Source organism: Pongo abelii, chromosome 5 (assembly GCF_028885655.2).
Source record: "Pongo abelii isolate AG06213 chromosome 5, NHGRI_mPonAbe1-v2.0_pri, whole genome shotgun sequence".
NCBI lineage: Eukaryota > Metazoa > Chordata > Mammalia > Primates > Hominidae > Pongo > Pongo abelii.
This window is the reverse complement of record NC_071990.2, coordinates 25,767,385-25,787,846: the sequence shown is the minus strand read 5'-3', so window position 1 is coordinate 25,787,846 and position 20,462 is coordinate 25,767,385. Positions and strand designations below refer to the sequence as shown.

At 39.3% G+C, this 20,462-nt stretch overlaps 1 protein-coding gene across 1 annotated transcript in view; it reads right to left on the bottom strand.

Moving 5' to 3' along the window:
* Positions 1-888: 888 nt before the first annotated feature.
* Positions 889-20,462, bottom strand: part of SCGN (secretagogin, EF-hand calcium binding protein) — a 50,508-nt gene continuing 30,934 nt past the window's right edge. The window contains exons 8-11 of the mRNA XM_002816492.4: positions 13,442-13,487; positions 13,127-13,186; positions 11,532-11,600; positions 889-1,430 (exon numbers count right to left, since the gene is read on the bottom strand). Coding sequence (XP_002816538.3) covers positions 1,302-1,430; positions 11,532-11,600; positions 13,127-13,186; positions 13,442-13,487 — 304 coding nt within the window. The 3' untranslated portion in view covers positions 889-1,301. The remainder of the gene's footprint in view (positions 1,431-11,531; positions 11,601-13,126; positions 13,187-13,441; positions 13,488-20,462) is intronic.

The window sequence follows — 20,462 nt, the reverse complement described above, 5'->3', positions numbered from 1 at the left end:
AAAGCACTTAGTAAATAGTAGTTCTTAATATGAATTATCTATATGTTGGAGGTAAGGGTGACCTGAGGGGAAGAAAATCAGGTTAGGACAAGGGTGTGCAATGAAGGGAACCCCTGTAAGCAGAATTCTTGGGTTATGAACAGCTCTAAATACACTGTTCTACACTAATTTTTCTGAATTATCTATAACACTTCACTAAGCCTGAAATTACTGCACAGTCTAGTGTAAGGTAGGGGTGTTATGAAGAATAAAGGATGAAGACAGTAAAGGAAAGTGGGGCCTGACCCGCAGAAACTCTGCCCTTGCCCCAACAGTCTCCTTTCCATGGGGATGGCATCAGAGTTCCAGGAGAGAAGAGAGCAGGGCGCATGTTGGGGCCAGGAGCATGCAGAGGCATCCATGAGAGGCACTCATGTACCTAGAAGAAGACTGTCGTGGTCCCAGATTTGCTGGGGAGCACTGTTGGAAAAGGAAGGGATGGAGAGGGGAGCCTGGGTTACTTGGGAAACATTTTCTTCATATTTCTTCTCTATTTCTACCTGCCTAGCCATATGAGCTCACCAAGCACTTAAGAACAAAACCCAGTCCAGGATGAGTGTTCTGGTCTCCTCCTTCCAGTAAAAAGTGATTATTGGCAGCTCTCACTTTAATGCCAGCTCACCAGGAAGTCAGCCCTAGTGAGGGCATGTGAGAACTATAGAAGGACTGGTGGTGTGGATTTCTTTTAAGATATTGCCCTTCACTCTCCTTCTCTACCCTTCCCCCGATCCCCATTAGATAAGGGGTTTGTTAGTCAAACCATCAGGTAGAACATTTCAAAGGTCACAAGACAAAAGCAATTACCAGCACATTTTTGTTTCCAATTGCAGATTTATTTACACACACACACACAAAAATCTATGTTGAAGTTACAGAATTGCCATGAATGCCACACACCTTTCAGACTAAGCAGAAAGCCTACAAGAAAAGCACAAAATGAATGCACTCAGCTGCCCCTGTCCCCCCAACCCTGGTGACTGGGGAAGGACAGGCAGAGCCAACTAACAGGGGAGCTGAGTCTTTGGGAGGATAGGAAAGCCCAGAGTCAAGGGGAAAACAACACAGACACTACACAGGGGCTTTCGGTGAGGCAGGGATAGATCATGCCGGTGGAAGGAAGGCCCTAGCCTCCCTCCTCTTGCCCAAGAATAGCACACCATTTGTGAGTTTGCCCACTGTGTCCCCAGCAGCAATGCACAGATACAATTCTACCAGCAAGAGCACAGAAACATAGTAAGGGCAAAAGGCAAAGCAGTCTGGGATTATGGGTTGATTTTCAGCCCAAGACACAAAGCCAGCTCAGACTTCTGAATTTTTCCATCCTTGTTCACGTCGCAGTGACGCAAGAGAATCTCGCGGAACTTATCAAGGTCCACCCCGCTGATGCTGGGCTGAGGGCAACAAAAGTAACATGTTAACAGGCAAGCCAATGGTGTTCCCACCCTTTTCCCACCCTTTAACACCCTCTCTGATGCTCCCTAAGCTTAGGGTGTCCTGCCTTGAAGGAGACAGGCCACAGGGAGTGAGGGAATGAGTCTATCGCCTCATCCCACCAAATGCTGCCAAGGATAAGTTTTCTGCCAACAGCTTCATTTCTCAGCATGTCCCTTCAGGCCAAAAAACCTTTACTTCCACATCACTTCCCTGCAGTTCTTAGAGAAAGACTGCCTTATTAGCAACCATAGTAAAGATACTTTGCCTCAAAGTAGGGAATTATGATCATAAATTTCTGCCTTGCTGCGCTGATGAGAGAAGACACATTTCATTATCTCCCTGTAGGAGATTTTTGTGCCTCTGGTTTAAAAAAAAATGGTTATACTGAATGTAAATTTAAAACATGTGGTTGAGCTAGGGATGTAATATTTACTCCAAGGGATATGTTAGGGGGCAAGAAAGAATGTTAGCTAGAAATGTGATACATGTTAGCTAGGAAAAGTTTTTTACTTCAACTTCAAAGGCCTGCAAAAGTGAGGAATGCTTTAACAAATTGATTCTCCATAGGTTATTTCATTTAAGCTTCACAATAATGCTGGGAAGTAAACAATCCCACCTCTTTTACAAATTATGAAACAGAGGTGCAGAGAAAGCTTAAGCTTCCTGCCAAGCTGGAAAGTTGTGGCAGCATTTTTGAGCCCAAGAATAGTCCAACAGTCCTCTGACAATTGGAGACAGTCCTCAATAGTCCTCTGATTCCAATTGAGTGCTCATTGCAAAATTTCATACCATTCTCATGGAGAAAAGGCTGGTCTAATGAAACTACATGTGTGCTGATGCATCTGTGAATAAATGTCAAAATCAAAGAGCCCATCCTTCAAAATGGATCTCATGTGGCTTACTGGCCCTAAATTTTTTTTTTTTTTTTTTTTTTTTTTTTGAGACGAAGTCTCAGCCTCCCAGGCTGGAGTGCAGTGGCAGTGATCTCGGCTCACTGCAACCACCGTCTCCCGCGTTCAAGTGATTCTCCCATCTCAGCTTCCCGAGTAGCTGGGCTTACAGTCACCCGCCATCATGCCCGGCTAATTTTTGTATTTTAGTAGAGATAGGGTTTCACCATGTTGGCCAGGCTGGTCTTGAACTCCTGACCCCAGGTGATCCGCCCATCTTGGCCTCCCAAAGTGCTAGGATTACAGGAGTGAGCCACCGTGCCCGGCCACTGGCCCTAAATTTAAAATATATCCAAGTGGCCCTTTTTTGACTAGAGATGACAGCTTACTCAAGTTCCCTGGAAACCAGCACCTTTTTCATTTTAGGGCTTTCAGAGCTCACCCGAACCAACGAATCAGAACTCAGTTAAATTAACCAATCAGGGCTCAGCTCTATTGACCATCAGAACTTGGCTCCGACAACCAATCAGAACTAAGCAAGTTTGAATCCTTTATTTGCATAAACAGAACTAACTGGCAACGTGAGTGGGCACTGATTCTGTAAAATCCAAACCCCCTTTTGTTCTCTGCACCCTGGTTTACACTGAAAAGTGTGTCCTCCATTTTCCCGTTTTCTTTTCTTTCTTTTTTTTTTGAGACGGAGTTTCACTCTTGTCGCCAAGCTGGAGTGCAGTGGTGCCATCTCAGCTCATCGCAACCTCCGCCTCCCAAGTTCAAGCGATTCTCCAGCCTCAGCCTCCCAAGTAGCTGGGATTACAGGTGCCCACCACAACACCCGGCTAATTTTGTATTTTTTTAGTAGAGACGGGATTTCACCATGTTGGCCAGGCTGGTCTTAAACTCCTGACCTGAGATGACACACCCGCCTCGGCCTCCCAAAGTGCTGGGATTAGAGGCCTGAGGCATTGTGCCCAGCCCCGTTTTCAAACTATTAACGGGAATAAAGCCTTTCCATGAAATTCCTTTTCAGAAAACTTTTGTTCACAAATCTAAATTTAAAAGTCAATGTACAGAGAGAAAAACAAAACACAAATTTAGTCAAATTTCCAAGCCCCTTGATTACTGGAGTAGTTTTATGAGTGAACAGAGAAGGCAATGACCCGCAGGTTTGATTTCAGGGGCTCTGGGAAGCACTCTCCGTTACCCAACCCTGCCCCAAGATTTTCTCGCTTCCAAAAACAAAATCACTAAAAACATCATCAGTAGGGGAAGAAAAAGAAATTGTTCCTTAACTAGCCGAGCCACATTAAGACTCGTTAATTTGCACTGTCCCATGGGGTGAATGACTGACACCAAATCTATTACTGATAGCAGGTTTAAAATAGGAGGAAGGAGGAAAGAGCAACAGAAATTGGAAGCCAGATGGCAGAGCAGGAAAAATAAACACCAGAGTAGGGCTGGTATTCAGAGAGATATCAGGAGCTGAAAGTCTTGGACCAGAAGATAAACTTGATCAACTTCACTCTTCTGTGGAGAGTGGCCTGAATGATTAGACTCTGAGGCCACAATGTAACTCGACCTTGTCAATAGGTTCTCTTGTAGTTCTCTGCCAGTACCAGGCAAGTATAGATGTGGCCCAAGGAAATGTGGCTCAGAGGTCCTGAAAACAGCAGGCTGCATTCTGAGACCCCCTGGTGGGAGTTCATTTGTTGTACAGTGCAATGTGGGGATGTTTGCTTTTCAGCATCTACAGTGACTTGTTGGTAAAACTTTTCTCCACTAAACGGCCCCAGGATCCTTTTGGCAAATCCTGTTATTAGAAAATACTCAGGTGGTAGTCATTTACACATTAGTGTGAATTAATTTGCCAATGTATTTACCTCATTCAAACTATTCTAAGTTTGTTTTTGTTTTGTTTTGTTTTCTAATTGAAGAATAATGGACTTTGTTTCCCACCATAGTAATTATTTCCTTCAAGTGAGTAGAAAATATTTTTGGTGTATGAATGCATGTGTGTTAGGAGATGTGGGAATGGATGTGGATGTATGTAAAGGAAGTTCCTTTGGACCTTTTGAGTTATGTTTTCAATATTGGGCAACTCAATATGAGTCAGGAGACCTAAATGCCACAGCTCAAAAATGCACGTGTCACTGAAGACAAATCACCAGAAACCTTTAGAGCCTCAGTCTTAACAACAGTTTTTATAACAAGTGACTAATATAAGTGCAGATAGGTTCCTGAGGTAAGAGCTCTAAATATATTAACTCTAATCTTCAGAACAACCCTAAGAGGTTGTATCTACTTTCATCATTAATTTATAGATGAGTAAACTAAAGCACAGAGAAGTTAATTAACTTGCCCACTGTCACACAGCTGACACATGTCAGAACCAAGATACAAATCCAGGCAGTCAGGTCCAAAAGTGTATATTTTTTATCACTACACTGTATCATAATCTTTTATGTAAAAATGTAACTTTTTCCTCTTTCATCTCATAGGACAGTGTGAGAGTGGATCTGAAATAAAATTGATTGAAAAATGCTGACCTGTCTCCCTTTAATCCTGGCAATAGGGGGAACTTTGGGGCTGGCCTTCTCTTCCCAATTCTTGCCCGTAGTAGGTGCTCAATTATATATATGAAATTAGTGCACGACTATCCTCAAATGCAGCCTTCCTGTTTTTGTCATATACCTATCCTTTCCTGTACATTCCAATGCTCTTAAAATAATTAAAGTTCATATCCAAGCCTTCTGTTAACCAGCGCTCCACAAATCTCTATCCTAGAGTCAACATGACTCCAACACAGGATCATATTCTGACCACTAGAGGAACTGAATTAGAGTTTCACGGATGGTAAGTGCATTTTATTGTAATCCACTTAAAATAATTATCTACCAATCAAAATATTTAATTAACCAGAAACTTATTCTCTAACCATGCAAAATTACAACATGTTTTCTGTCTCCAGTTTGCTATTTATTGGCCACACTGGTGTTTGAAAACATTGAGGTGACAGGCAGAAGTTAAGACATTATTGCTTAAGATATCTGTCCAGGTCTCTACCAACAAGCCTCTGCTTGTTTACAAATTATCACCTGCCATTGCTTTTTAAAATGAAAATAAGAAATTACATTGATGTTCCTTTAGGATCAGTTTACTAGGCAAATGGAAATGTCTGCTCAGACACTGGGAAGTCTCCTAGAGAGTGGTGCACCCAGCAGTGCTTTAATTTGAGAAGCTCCTGGAAGAACCTCTTCAATCTTTCAACTTTCTTCCCATCGCTAGTTTCCACCACCCCAGACATTCTTTTGTTAGATATTCACTCTTTGGGATTATATTTTCTTCTCCTTGCCACCTATCCTCTCTTTTCAAAGTTTTTCATCACCCAAGAGATGGCAGCACGTTAAGTCCCTAACATAATAGTGCGAAAACATATAGTATATACACTAGAATGCTATCTTCCTTGATAGACAAAGCTAGGTCAAAATGAAGTCATCAGCAACTTTCTGGGTAGTGAGGGGAAGAAAAGTCCGGTTGGAGGAAAGGACGTTGAAGAAGGAAATGGGAAAGCACACCTGCTCTTTCTTCAGATGTTTGCTAAAACTTGACAATGGATCCCAGGAATTCTAAAGCACGCAAACCACTTGATTTAGTAATTTTATTCCCGGGACAAGGCCAAATACAGAGAAAGATTTTTGTACAAGGATATTATTGCATTATTGTTTTGAATCGCAGACATGGGAAACCATCTAAATTATTAATAATAGGGGAATGTTTAAGTAAATTATGATCTAACCACAGGTGAAATATTATGTGGTTACTGAATGACTATTAATATTATTCTATAATAGGCTATATATAGTATACTCTATATTATATATAATATACAATGATATTGTAATGTCTATTATTCACTGTAATCTCAACCATATAAAAACATACATAGGAGAAAATCAGTTCACAGTCAGTCTGTTAGAACATAGAGGTTATGCTTCTGTTTTTTCTGGTTTCTGTTTTCTGATTTCTCTATGATACATGTATCATTTTTACAATTTAAAAGTGAAAAGAAACATTTTTGCTAAGGGCTAGCTCTTTAGAGAGGCACATGTTAGATTCAATTCTTTATTCAATCTATCAATAACAAGAGGTATTGTCCCCTCTTGCCAATCATCTTCCTGTCAATAGCAGAGAAAAAGCAAATGGGGTGTCCATCAAGGAAAAGAAAGAACTTTAGGGAGGCCTGTGGGCAGGAACGCCCATCACTTCCAGGCAGCCAATTTATTTGGCTTCCAAATAAATTGGTGTCACTTCCGGCAGCCAATTTATTTGGCTTCCGATGTTACTGTTCACATTTCCACCTTCTCTTGGGAGATCTGGAATTTCTTGCCATTCTACTTTCTAATTTAAGCTGTAGATTCTTGTGTTGATTTTTATGCTGCTCTGAGTGAGCTATGGGCTGTTAAAAAGTTTTGTAGGCCAGGCGGAGTGGCTCATGCCAGCAATACCAGCATTTTGGGAGGCCAAGGTGGGCAGATCACTTGAGGTCAGGAATTTGAGACAAGTCTGGCCAACATGGTGAAACACCATCTCTACTAAAAATACAAAAATTAGCTGGGTGTGGTGGCATGCACCTGTGATTCCCAGCTACTCAGGAGGCTGAGGCAGGAGAATCACATGAACCCAGGAGGCGGAGGTTGCAGTGAGCTGAGATCGCACCATTGCACTCCAGCCTGGGCAACAGAGTGAGATTCTGTCTCAAAAGCAAACAAACAAAAATCTTGTATAGAAATTATTGTGCATATGATTAACAATATTGTATTGTATTGTATTGTATACTTGGACATTTGCTATGAGGGTAAATGTTATGTTAAGTGTTCTTGACATAAAAGAAAACAAAGCAAAACAAAAAGACAAAAAACGGTGGAGGGGGGTGGCTAGAGAAATGCTTGCAGGTGATGGATGTTTTTGTCATTGATCATGATGATGGTTTCATGGGCGTATACTTACCTCCAAATGCATCAAATTGTATACATTAAGTATACACAGTGCTTTTTTAAGTGTCAATCATATCTCAATACATTCGTTGGAAAAAAAGAAATCATGTTTATTCCTCAAGGACCTGCTATCTTATCAGATTGACAGAGGAAAGACTTGGGTGCCATTTTTCAGAGCTTGGGGAATGGGGTGTTTTGATAACCAAATAATCTTGTTCATGTAAAGTCAACATATGCATCATATATGATTGTCCAAGAATTAGAAGACTGTAAGATAAGCTTACTTCAGAGTTATTACTGCAAACACCAAAAACCCTGACCCAGACTTTGTAACTGGGCCAGCTTCCTGCTGACCCCATGGTATATGCTCTCTGATAGTTTCTTTTAAAATAAATTCCAAATACTGATTTGTTTACTTCTCCCATGGCCCTTTTATATAAAATGAAAATAAAGAAAAAAGTCACAGGAAAGACTATGTTTATAAAGCCAAGAAATGTGAAATTCAACTACTGGTCATCCTTTGACTACAGCATACAAATTATATGGCGAGTATTTTTAAAGAAACCTAGAAGACTAAGGAAGATCCAGTAAAGACTAGGAAAGACACAGTAAAGATATGCACCTTCAATTATCACTGTGTACATATGTTTTAGCTCAACAAATCATCTGGAGAATCCCAATAAATTCCTTTTGAATTACTGACCATAGTCTGACTTGGTCCCTAGGAACTAGCTCTGTCTCAAATTGGCTGGTGCTTACACTGAGAGGTGCCTTTGTGCTGCCCCAGCAGCTCTGCAGAAACAGAGAGGCAAAAAGGGGCGAGTATCTTCATCTTCCCATAGAGGTGATATAAGGTGATATAAATCCACTGAAGAACAAGGCTGATCTCTGCTTCCAATTAATTTTTTGCATGGTCTAGTATTTTTCCCATCTCTTTCATTTTCTCTGGAAAAAGTGTCTTGTCTGCTATGTTGTTGGTTTGGATTTTACTTCTATCTCCTCCTACTGGCCTTTGGAAACCATTGCCAAACTCAATGACAATTGAAAGGCAGAGTTATTGAAGATTATTAAGATTATCCAGATTCAAAAATCATGATTTTTTAAGAAGGGATACAGCAAAATTACTGCTGATAGATATCTGGGCTTTCTCTTAGAAAAATTATATAGAAATAGCAATGATCATAGTCACCGAAGTTATGAGAGCTATATCACTTTCCAGATCAACATGTGATATAGCTAATATTTTTTGAGTTTTTAGTAATAATTTATTACCATGGTATTAATTAGTGAAGTAGCACAATATTAATTGCCTTATACAGATTTTCCTCCTGTAATCTTCATGACAACTTTATGGAAGTAGGATCTATGACAATTTCCATCTTCCAGATGAGGAAACTGTGGTTTGGAGATGCAAAATGACTTGCCCAAGGTCTCATTGGCAGGGAGTGGTAAAATCAGACCTGGAACCCCAGGGGGTCAGCCTAGAATCCGAATTCTTAGCTTGAATTCTCATCAGCTTCTTAACTTTTACTTGCCTTTATTTTCAACATTTTTCTATAGTATGCAGAGATAATTTTATAATCAGAAAGGAAGCAAAAATTTTCAAGCTATGCATTCTAAAATATGTTAGTTAATTGCCATCTGACATAATCATACCTATCTTTTAGATGTTTTCTTTTGCACTGGCTTTTTTTACGTTATTGTTTCGGACAGGATTATCCAATAGAATGGCATAGCCATGCTTTGAGCAGATGATTCCTTTTATGAAATTCTCTTTCAAATGCTAACTATTCTCAGAAATGTACTCCAAAGATTACAGCAGCTTTGTTCCTTTTTTTTTTTTTTATTGAGACGGAGTCTTGCTCTGTCGCCAAGGCTGGAGTGCAGGGGCCCCATCTTGGCTCACTGCAAGCTCCGCCTCCCAGGTTCACACCGTTCTCCTGCCTCAGCCTCCTGAGTAGCTGGGACTACAGGCGCCCACCACCACGCCCAGCTAATTTTTTGCATTTTTAGTAGAGACGGGGTTTCACCGCATTAGCCAGGATATTCTCGATCTCCTGACCTCGTGATCCGCCTGCCTCTGCCTCCCAAAGTGCTGCGATTACAGGCGTGAGCCACCGCGCCCAGCCGCTTTGTTCTAATAAAATAATAAAGACTATTACTTTTGGAAATCATTTGATATCCCAGGGACTGTGATCAGTGTTTATGTTATTTCTAGTCAGCACACAACCTTGGGAAGTAAATATTGTTGTGCCCATATAATGGATGAGGAGACAAGTATCAGAGAGATTGAGTAACTTGCCCACACACATACAGTTCATAAATGGCTGATCTGGAATTAAAGCTCAGATCTGTCACAGTCCGAAGCACCGTCTCCCATTTTACACAGCCTCATCTACAAAAAAAATTCCAATCAGTTCTTTTCATAGTGAGGGAAAAGAGAAAGAAGGGAAGAGAATCAAAATGAGGTTACCAAAGAGGAGGAGCAGCAGCCACCCCCAACCAAGGCAGCCCCTCTGGAAACCACCCCTTCAAATTCTGTAAATCGGGTGTATTCTGATTCAAACAGAGCTTAATCCCTCAGCCAAGCCCAGCTGCCTCCCACAGCCTGGCGAAGATGTGGGATGCCACAAGACTGTTGTCAGCAACAAATGACACCTCTGACCTGAGAAAAAATTTTTTCCCACAAGTTTGAGACTAAAGAAAAGGGGGAGCAAAGAAGAAGGGAGGTTGATTTGGTTAATGACTGATTGCTCACTGTGACTCTGCATCCACACTCACAGCTGGGCTGTATGTGTGGGCCATGGAAGAGAAGAAGGCCAAAACCTCTGTGGGGGGTGGTGGGGTAGAGTGCTGTAAGGTTCCAAAGCCCCCAGGCTCTACACTCAGGCAGTCACTGCCCCTGGCTCCAATGCATAAGAGGCCAGGCAGCTCTCAAAAACAGACTGACTATCCCATTCATTCTCTCAAAAGCAAATTAAAACTCTAATTTAGCAAATGCTGCCATGCAACTTTAATATCCCATAGATAATTGCTCAGTTTCTATTACAGAAGCCATTCTGACATTAAATAGATAATTAGTGAAATGGGATTTTCCTCTAGCAATCAATAGAAAAAGCAATACCACACCAATACTCATCAGTTATTCTGGCTGTGCAAATGCCTGTGAAATCTCCAACAGAAGCAACAAGTGAACGAGGAAAAGAAGAGGCAAGGGACCCATTGGGATGAGAATAACAAAAGAAAGGAATCACAGAAGACGTCTCATCAGGCTGATTAGATGTCAGAAAGGCTTTTATCCATGCCTGCTCTATTACAGTACACAAACTTCCTGGAGATTCATGCAAAAATTGATATTTGCACATTTTTCAGCTGCAAGGCTCCATAGTGTTAATCTGATTTTCAAAGAAGTCTGGAACTCCACAAACAGTTCATAATTGCTACTCTAATTTTTTGCTATTTGGGCTGACCAGAACACAATCATTGTGTTCTGAACAAACCTCAAAAAATCCCTAAGGATACAAGACTACTAAATTCATTGTTTACATAATCCCATGGAAAAGGAAGAACTGGAAATGATCTGCTTAACTGGATCATGTAGCTGGTCAATACAGTTCAACAGGACCTCGAAGAAGGTTTTTTAAACATTGTCTGTCCTACATAAAACAGCTGTGTGATGTAAATATAATCTAAATTTCATCTGCCCCAACCTCAGCAATGTGTTAACCGATAAATAACCATCTTAGGCTAGGTATTAGAGAAACCTCTTAGTTAAAAAAAAAAATAGAATTCTGAAGATAAGTTTTATTACATGAAATTCAATTAAATGTTTTAGTTATTCTAATAACCAAGTCTAAGGGGAAGAGGGACTTTCTGTAACCAAAAAATAGAACAGAAAGATATTCAGTGGCACTGTGCTCCTTTGGTAAAATAGATGGCCTTTAAATGATGGTAAAAACATACTTGCATGATAGCTTCATGTAATTTAAACTACAATCTTAAGAAAGCGAGGGAGGTTTGTTGGGTTTCATAGCAATTCAAAGGTTATTAAATAAACTACATCCCTAGATTTTATCTTTGACATTAACCTTCAGTCTCACTGATTCCCACAAATAAACAATGGAATCAATCAAAACAACAACCCCAGTTCATAAGAAGAAAAACGTGCACTCACCTGGACAAGCTCCATCATGTCTTTGACAAACCCATCCACTTCTGGGCCTTCCAGGGCTCCTGTTTTACTCTGAAAAAGAAAAGATCCAATTGCCCAAATATCACTTTCTTAAGTCAAAAAGCAAAGGAATAAATTAGATAAATAAACTGTATCAGTATTCTTCTGTGGCTGCAAATAGATTTAGAAGTGGCATGTTCCAATTTATGTTCTCCATGCAGGACACGAATGTTCCACATGAATTAAAATAACTCATTGAAAACAGCTCCATGTAACCAAATGAGAAATCATACTTTTGAGTTCCTCGGCTTTTGCAGATTGCAGTCGTATGACATATATTGCCTTCGTTGGCTTCCCAGGTCCTAGGCTTCAGTTCAGATAAGTGTTAATTGTACCTAATATTAAGCCTTTGAGGTATAGATTGAAACATTTTTATTTTGCCCTATAATTTGGCAATGATATGGTGATTATTAAAATATTTATTTTAAATCCAGGGAGACTACATTGAATGGACATGTTAGAATTATCATTTGGTCTGTACATGAGACCCTTTATTTTTCTCTAACCATTTTATAACACATGCAAATATGAACATCTATAAAATACAATACATATTAAAATATTTGTTTCTTCTCTAAAGTTCCACTATAAGAACTCATCTACTCTTTTTGTGATTTCTTAATCCTGAGCCTTTAACATATTATTTTAAAAATTCCATTCCCTTAGTGTATTTACCAAACACTTATATAGTACTTGTCAGGCACTCTCATAAAAGCTTTATAAACCTGAATTCATTTAATTCTCATAACATCCCCAGAAGGTAGATATTATTATCCTTATCACCCTAATTTTACAAATAAGGAAAACAAAGCACAGGGAGGCTAAGGAACCTGCCCAAGGTCGCATAGGTAATAAGCCATGATTCAAACCTAGGTAATTGGTCACAGAAGCCACGTGTTTAACCACCTCTATGCTAGACTGCCTCTCCCAGGTGATACTGTTTTCTGCTCAGAACATGACACATAATTATCTAGTCTGATTAGTTTCAGGGAAACATCCTTATAACCTTTCCCAACATTTTTTCTGCTTTTCTACTTTTCTTCCTTCTTACATCATACTATCATGTCCTTAGGAAATTCAATCTCTTTGCCATACTTTGTACTTATAATTTTTATATTCTCCCCTTTTCATCAAATAATTGGTTCTACAAGAAAAAATAGTTTTTATGAGAAATAGGTATGAATTTTCCTCTATTTCTTTGGGTTGAATATTGGGTGGGAGGGTTGTATGTTTTTGTGCATGATATTATAAACGAACTCTTAGTCCTACAAGAGGGAGAAAACTTATAGTTTAGGCCCAAGGAGCCAAAAAAAAAAAAAGTCATTTTTTTCTCTTCTCAACCATGTGTACTCCTTTGGCTATTTTTACTTTATTCTCAGAAGGTCTAGAGAACTTGAGAGTATCTTGACCTAGAACACACAGATGGGATTGGTATTCATCATGTAAGTTTAGGGTCTGTGGGTAAGATGGCTCCACATAGGGGTTAAATAAGTTTCCTACTCAAAGATGGCCAGCACAGTATAAAGAGGCACACTTACAACATCATAGTAGGCAAAGATTTTCTCAAAGTCCCTTTTCCTTTCTTCAGCAGAACAAGCCTGTGTAAGGAAAAAACATTATGTCAGTTCAGCAATGTGACAATTCAGCTGTACAATTCTTCCAGAGTCCTGGGCAAATTTTGTAAACTTTGAGTCAACAACCTTTAAGATCCCTTGATTCCATGCTGAGCCTTGTCTGTTTTCTAAATAAGTTAAAAAGTAGGGCAAATAGATGCCTTCCTTTCTTCTTTCCTGCTCAAATCCGTAGAGAAACAGCAATGACATAAACCCATCTAGAGAAATGTCACTACTTACATCCATTTTAAATTGGAGAAGGAAGTTTTCCTGAAGAGCCAGAATCCTAAATAGAAAAAAAAAAAATCCACGTAAGGATCGTTCAGCTCTCAGTTATATGAAAACTTATAGCCCTGGTGTGTGGAAAGTACAGGCAATTTCCTGCAGAACAGAATAGGTACTTGAAAGACAGAACTTTCTACATCACAAAAAAAAAGAAATTAACTGGGAAAAACTCGTAGAGATTAGTAGTCACCATAGACTTTTAAAAGTTCATCTTGGTGGAAAATGGCACAGAATGGGCTTCTGGAAATTCGCTCCTCCATAAAGCAATGAGAAAACTGGAAAAAATAGTCAAAATAACTTTCCCAGAGCTCTGGAAAATAATTAAAGTCTTGCAGCAATCTGGGGAGTGTTTATTCTGAAAAAAACAGCTGAATCTTTTTTTTTTTTTTTTTTTGAGACAGAATCTCGCTCTGTCGCCCAGGCTGGAGTGCAGTGGTGCGATCTCGCCTCTCTGCAAGCTCGGCCTCCCGGGTTCACGCCATTCTCCTGCCTCAGCCTCCCAAGTAGCTGGGACTACAGGCGCCCGCCACCAGGCCCGGCTAATTTTTTTGTATTTTTAGTAGAGATGGGGTTTCACTGTGTTAGCCAGGATGGTCTCGATCTCCTGACCTCGTGATCCGCCCGCCTCGGCCTCCCAAAGTGCGGGGATTACAGGCGTGAGCCACCACACCGGGCCTCCGAAACAGGTGAATCTTGGTTAGAACAATGACTGTCGTAGCATTTAACTTGCCCTAACACATACACAGAGCCCGTTAGCAAGAGACTGGGAGACTTACTGGTTCAAGACATTTTAGAAAATCTCTGTCCATTTATGAACTGACCATTGAACTAACCTAACAGAGACTTCAGTGGACACACCTGACAAAGAATATAGACTTCATAGAATTAGTTCAGAAAAGTCACCAAATAAACAACAACAAAAATCATCAATACACCAGAAACATGACCTATAAGAAATACTAAAGGGAGTCCTTCAGGCTGAAATTAAAGGACACTAGACAGTAACTTAAATCCACATGAAAAAATAAAGAGCACCAGGAGCGGTAAATATATAACCAAATATAAAATACAGCATAAATGTATTTTTTGTGTGTAACTTTTTTGCTTTCTGATTTAAATGACAATTTCATAAAACAATAACTAAAAATCTATGTTGTGGAGCACACGATATATAAAAATATAATTTTAACAACAGAAAGGAGGAGAAAGGCATTTGAACTATACAGAAGTAAAATTTGGGGTATAATATTGAAATTAAGTTGTTATTAATCCACAATTAGATTTGATCTAAATTAAGGTGTTAATTGTAATCTAGCAGACAACCACTAAGAAAATAACTCAAAAAAAATAGCAAAAGAAATAATGAGGGAATTAAAATAGTACACTGGAAAATGTCTGTTTAACATGCAGGAGGCAGTAATGGAAGGACAGAAGAATTTTAAAAAAGCTTAAGACAAAAAGAAAACAAATAGCAAATATAAATCCTCCCTTCTCAGTAATCACGTTAAATATACACATATTAAATACTCCATTAAAAGCAGAGATTGGCAGAATAGAAAGAAATAAAACTATCTCTTTATAGATGATACAATATTGTATATAGAAAATCCTAAGGAATCCAACAAAAAACTACTAGAGCTAATACACAAATCCAGCATGTTGGCAGAATACCAGATTAATATAAAAAATTCAATGACATTTCTATACATTAACAATGGCCAGTCCAAAAGTGGAATTCAGAATACTAATCATTTCATGATAGCATCAAAAAGAATAAAATATTTAATAAATTTAACAAAAGTGGTTCAGTTTGTAGACTGAAAACTACAAAACATTGTTGAAAGAAATTAAAGAGCTAAGTAAATGAAAAAATATCCCATGTTCATACACTGGGAGACTTAATATTTTTAAGGAGACAACACTCCCCAAATTGATCTGCAGATTCAAAACAATCCTCATCAAAATCTGAATTGGTTTTTTTGCGGAAATTGACAATCTGGTCCTAAAATTAATGTGAATATGCAAATGAACCAGGATAGCCAAAACAGTCTTGAAAAAGAGGAACAAAGTTTGAGGACTCACATTTTTTATTTCAAAATTTGCCTGCAAATCTACAGAATCAAGATAGTGTGATATTGGCATAAGGACAGATATGTAGATAAACGGAATAGAATTGAGAGTACAGAAATAAACCCATACATATGGTCAACTGATTTTCAGAAAGGGTGCCAAGACCATTCAGTAAGGAAAAATATTCAAGAAATGGTGTTGGAACAAGTAGATATCTACATGCAAAATAATGAAATTGTGCCCCCACCTTACACTGTATTAAACAATTAACATGAAAAGGATTTACATAAAACAGAAACTTTATAGTTTATATAACTCTTAGAAGGAAACAAAGGGGTAAATCTTCATGAGCTTGGATTTTGACAATGGCTTCCTAGATATGACATCTAAAACACAAACAACCAAAAAAAATAGACAAATTGGACTTCCTGAGAATTAAAAACATTTGTGCTTCAAAGGACATCATCAAGAAAATGAAAACACGACTCTCATAATGGAAAAAAGTTTTTGCTGATTACACATCTGATAAGTGTCTAATGCACAGAATATATATAGAACTCTTATAGTTCAACAACAAAAGGACAAATCACCCAATTTTTTAATTGGGCAAAGGATCTGAACAGACATTTCTCCAAAGAAGACATACAAATTGCCAATAAAACATAAAAAATGTTCAAAATGCAAATCACAATGACATACTACTTCACACCCACTAGGATGATTACAATTAAAAGAAAGATGCAAACAATAACAAGTGCTGATTAGAATATGGAGAAATTAAAATCCTGATACATTGTTGGGAATGTAAAATGGTGCAGCCACTTTAGAAAACACTTTGGCAGTACCTCAGAAAATTAAATGTAAAATTACGACATGAACCAAAAATTCTGCTCCTTAATATATAACTAAGAGAATCACAAACATATATTTGTCCCAAAACATGTAGCAACGTTATTCATAATCTCTAAAATGTGAAAACAACTCAAATGAACATCAGCTGATGAATGGACAAAATGTGGTATGTACATACAAGGGACTATTATCCAGCCATAAAAAGGGATAAAGTTACAACATGGATGAACCTTGAAAACATTACTCCAAGTGAAATAGCCAGATAGGAAAGGCACATATTGTATGATTCCATTTATATAAAATGCCCAGAATAGGAAAGTCGATAGAAATAGAAAGTAGATTGGTGGTTGCCAGGGTCTTGTGAGAGGAGGAAGAGGGGAGTGACTGCTAATGTGTACTGAGTATCCTTCTGGCATAATGAAATGTTCTAAAATTAGATACTGGTGATGGTTGGACAACCTTATGAATATATCAAAATCTACCAAATTGTAGATTTGTAGATCTGACTTTAAAAGGGTAAACTTTGAGGTACATAAATTATATCTCAATTTTAGAATAATCTTGTTTTTGTTTTAGAAAGCAAATATGTCTGCCTCTTTTCTGTATAATTATAATTATAATTATACTTTAATAGAATACAGTCAGTTTCAGTAGATTCAACATTAGATTTATGTTGTATTCATAGTCAGGAGGATATATAGAAAAAGTAGAAAAAATGTAATAAACTATGTGGAAAATCTTTGCTCCTCCAAATGCTCAGAGTAGAGGGAATTAATTTGGGCCAATTAGAAGATAGAATATCCTGGAAGTCTGCAAGCAATATAGTTCTTACTATTTGCTGGCACCAGGCAGCCTAAATCATGTTGCCAGTCACAGCACATATACTTCGGAGGTGCTTTTATGTAGAGGAATTGAACTGCATTTCAGAGCTGAAAGTAGAGAGAGAAAAATCCTATCCGGAAATGTTTTAAGGCCTCTTTGTTGTTGTATTAGTTTCCTAGTGCTGCTGCGACACACTGCCACAAACACAGTGGCTTCAAATAACCATACTCATTTACAGCACTAGAAGCTGAAGTCTGAAATCGATCTCACTGGGCAAAATTCAAGCTGTCAACACAGCCGCATTCCTTCTGGAGGCTCTCAGGGAGAATCCCTTCCCTTGCCTTTTTCAGGTTCTAGAGGCTGCCTACATTCTTTAGCCTCTTCTTCCACTTTAAAGCCAGCAACTAGCATTTTCAAATCTCTCCGTGACTCTGACCTTCTGCCTCCCTCTTCCATATTTAAAGGATCTTTGTTATTATATTGGGCCGAATGTGGATAATCCAGAATAATCTCTATTATAAAGTCTATTGATTAGCAAACTTAATTATATCTGCAACTTTAATTCATTCTTGCCATGTAACATAAAATAGTCACCAGTTCTGGGTATTAGGATGTGGACATCCTTTTTTTTTTTTTTTTTTTTTTTTTTTTTTTTGAGATGGAATCTCACTCAGTCACCTAGCTAGAGTACTGTGATGCAATCTTGGCTCACTGCAACCTCTTTCCACTGAGTTCAAGCGATTCTCCTGCCTGAGCCTCTTGAAGAGCTGGGACTACAGGCATGCACCACCAGGCATAAATAATTTTATTTTATTTTATTTTATTTTGTATTTTTAGTAGAGACAGGGTTTCACTATGTTGGACAGGCTGGTCTCGAACTCTGATCTCAAGTGATGCACCTGCCTCGGCCTCCCACAGTGCTGGGATTACAAGTGTGAGCCACTGCACCCAGCCTAAGATGTGGACATCTGCATTCTGCTTACCACAGTTCTCATTTTCAAATTCCGTATCAAACTGGTTTTGAAATACACTTGGCACCCCATATCTGTGGGTTCTTCAGGGCCAGCTGTGGGACTTGAGCATCCGAGGATTTGGGTATCTGGTATCCGCGGAGGTTCTGGAACCAATCCCCAGAGGATACTTAGGGAAGACTGTACTGTACTAACTGATTTTGCTGTCTTGCATCTCTGTTCAGTGCTACTGTAGCTCCATCAATTCACAACTACTCATTGAATCCCCCTAAGTACACAACACTCCACCAAGTGAGAAGTTACTCAAGGGATTAAGGCATAGTTCCTGCCCTACCAGCAGGACTGTAGCAAACCCGCCTCTACAGAGTGTTTAGACGTATGCAGAAGGCCCTATTAGTTATCACAATCATAGAGGGGGCACAACTAGCATTTTGTACATAGGGCCAGGGATATTAGGTTTCTGGCATTGCATGGAAATTTCCACAGAATGAAGAATTGTCCCATGTCTCACTTGAACTTCAAATGTCCAGGGGGCAATTGTGACTGTAAAAACCTTGCTTTTAATTATTTATGCTTGGAACTGAATTCTTATTTGCATAAAAACTCGAGGTTTGCATAATTTACTACTTACATACGTTTTCCACATGGTACATGAATTGTGTTGAGAGATGAATGTACTTTGTCTCATTTGGAACTCTGTCAAGACTTATTATTTCATAAAAATCGTATCAACAGCACCTGAGTTACCAAAATGCCACAATTGTGTCAGTCAGCATCTGAGCTGCCCCATTTATGATAATTCTACACAGGTGAAAGCATCTGACCACTTCATTATATCTTCACTATGATTGTATGAAAGCACTTATACACTGAAATGTGCATTATTTTATAATTAACTGCTTTCCTCTTATTTCTCCTTTATATGTTACAGTCTGTGCATGATGTGAGTTATTTTAGCATTGTATACATAGGTAGGTCGTATTGTGTATGGACTAAGAGGGCAGAGAGCAGCTGCTCTGAGCCCTTTATTAACCCCAGCCTCCCAGGGCACACAAGGCTCCTCAACTCTCACTACCTCTGAGACATGCACAACTGAGTCAGGGCACAGGCGGATAGATGTTTTTGGTGAAGGGAACCATGAGATTGCAAGCTTTTGTTTTCATCTAGATTGTCATCTATTGAATGAATCCTTTGGTCGCTTTGGAATTGGCTCTCTCACATAACTTTCTGACCTCTACTTGAGAGGAACCCTGCCTCCATTGACCAGTGGAACCAGGTGGGATCCAGGGAGCAGAGGCAAGATGCCTTCTGCCCCAGGCCTGATGGAGAAACACTTTTGTCCCTCTTTGGCTGGTCCCTCAGTGGCTTTTCTATTTCAGTGTGGACAAAGTTAGAACGAAGGTCCTAAAAGAAGTAGCCAAGGAGGACACGCAGGCTGCCTCACAATTCCTATGAGCCACAGATAGAAGGCCATTTAGTGTACTGGGGTCAATATCCTGGCTGTTACTGAGGAGATATTCTTCCTGGTGAGTCCCCTTTCACAGATCTCAAAACCTGGCTGAGGTAGCTGCCAAGAAAGGAGATAGCTAGTGTGGGATTTGGTGATTCTGGACTCAGGTTAATGTCCACTAAGAGACGAAACCAACATCTTCTTGTGACTTCATCGAGTTACCTCCTCATCATTAAAAACTTGCCTTCAGTCCTTGGAATTCCTCTCTCTCAGCTATACCTGCTGCTGCGCTGCAGCCTGTAACTGCTGCCCCACTTACAATTACCATTGAGCCCTGCCCTGAAGCACTTGGTATTATAGATGCTCCCCAATAACAGGTATATCTGTGTATTCCAGATCCAATAATTTCAACTCTGACTATTTGCTCAGAATGGCTTTCTCTTTTTTGTAGACAACTCCATGCTGTTTGGGATCAGCCAGACTTGACAAAACATGCTGACACACCAATCACGTGTCACAACACCAGACTCACAGACAACATTTTCATGGACACTGAGCCACTTCTGCTTTTATCCTGTCCTCCTCCACTTCTAGCCTTCAGACACTTGGTGCCTCCCTGAGGATACACCAACACTTCAAGACCACAGAGTGCACCTGGAGTCTGGCTCAGTAGTCCTGTGTCCTGAAATAACTGCTCGACGTTCCCAGAGCCAGTAAATGGGATATGGGACATTTTTGTCATGAAGTCACAATGTGGCTTCTATAAATGTCTTGCCTTTAAGGGGAGGGTCTTCCCATGACCCATCCATAA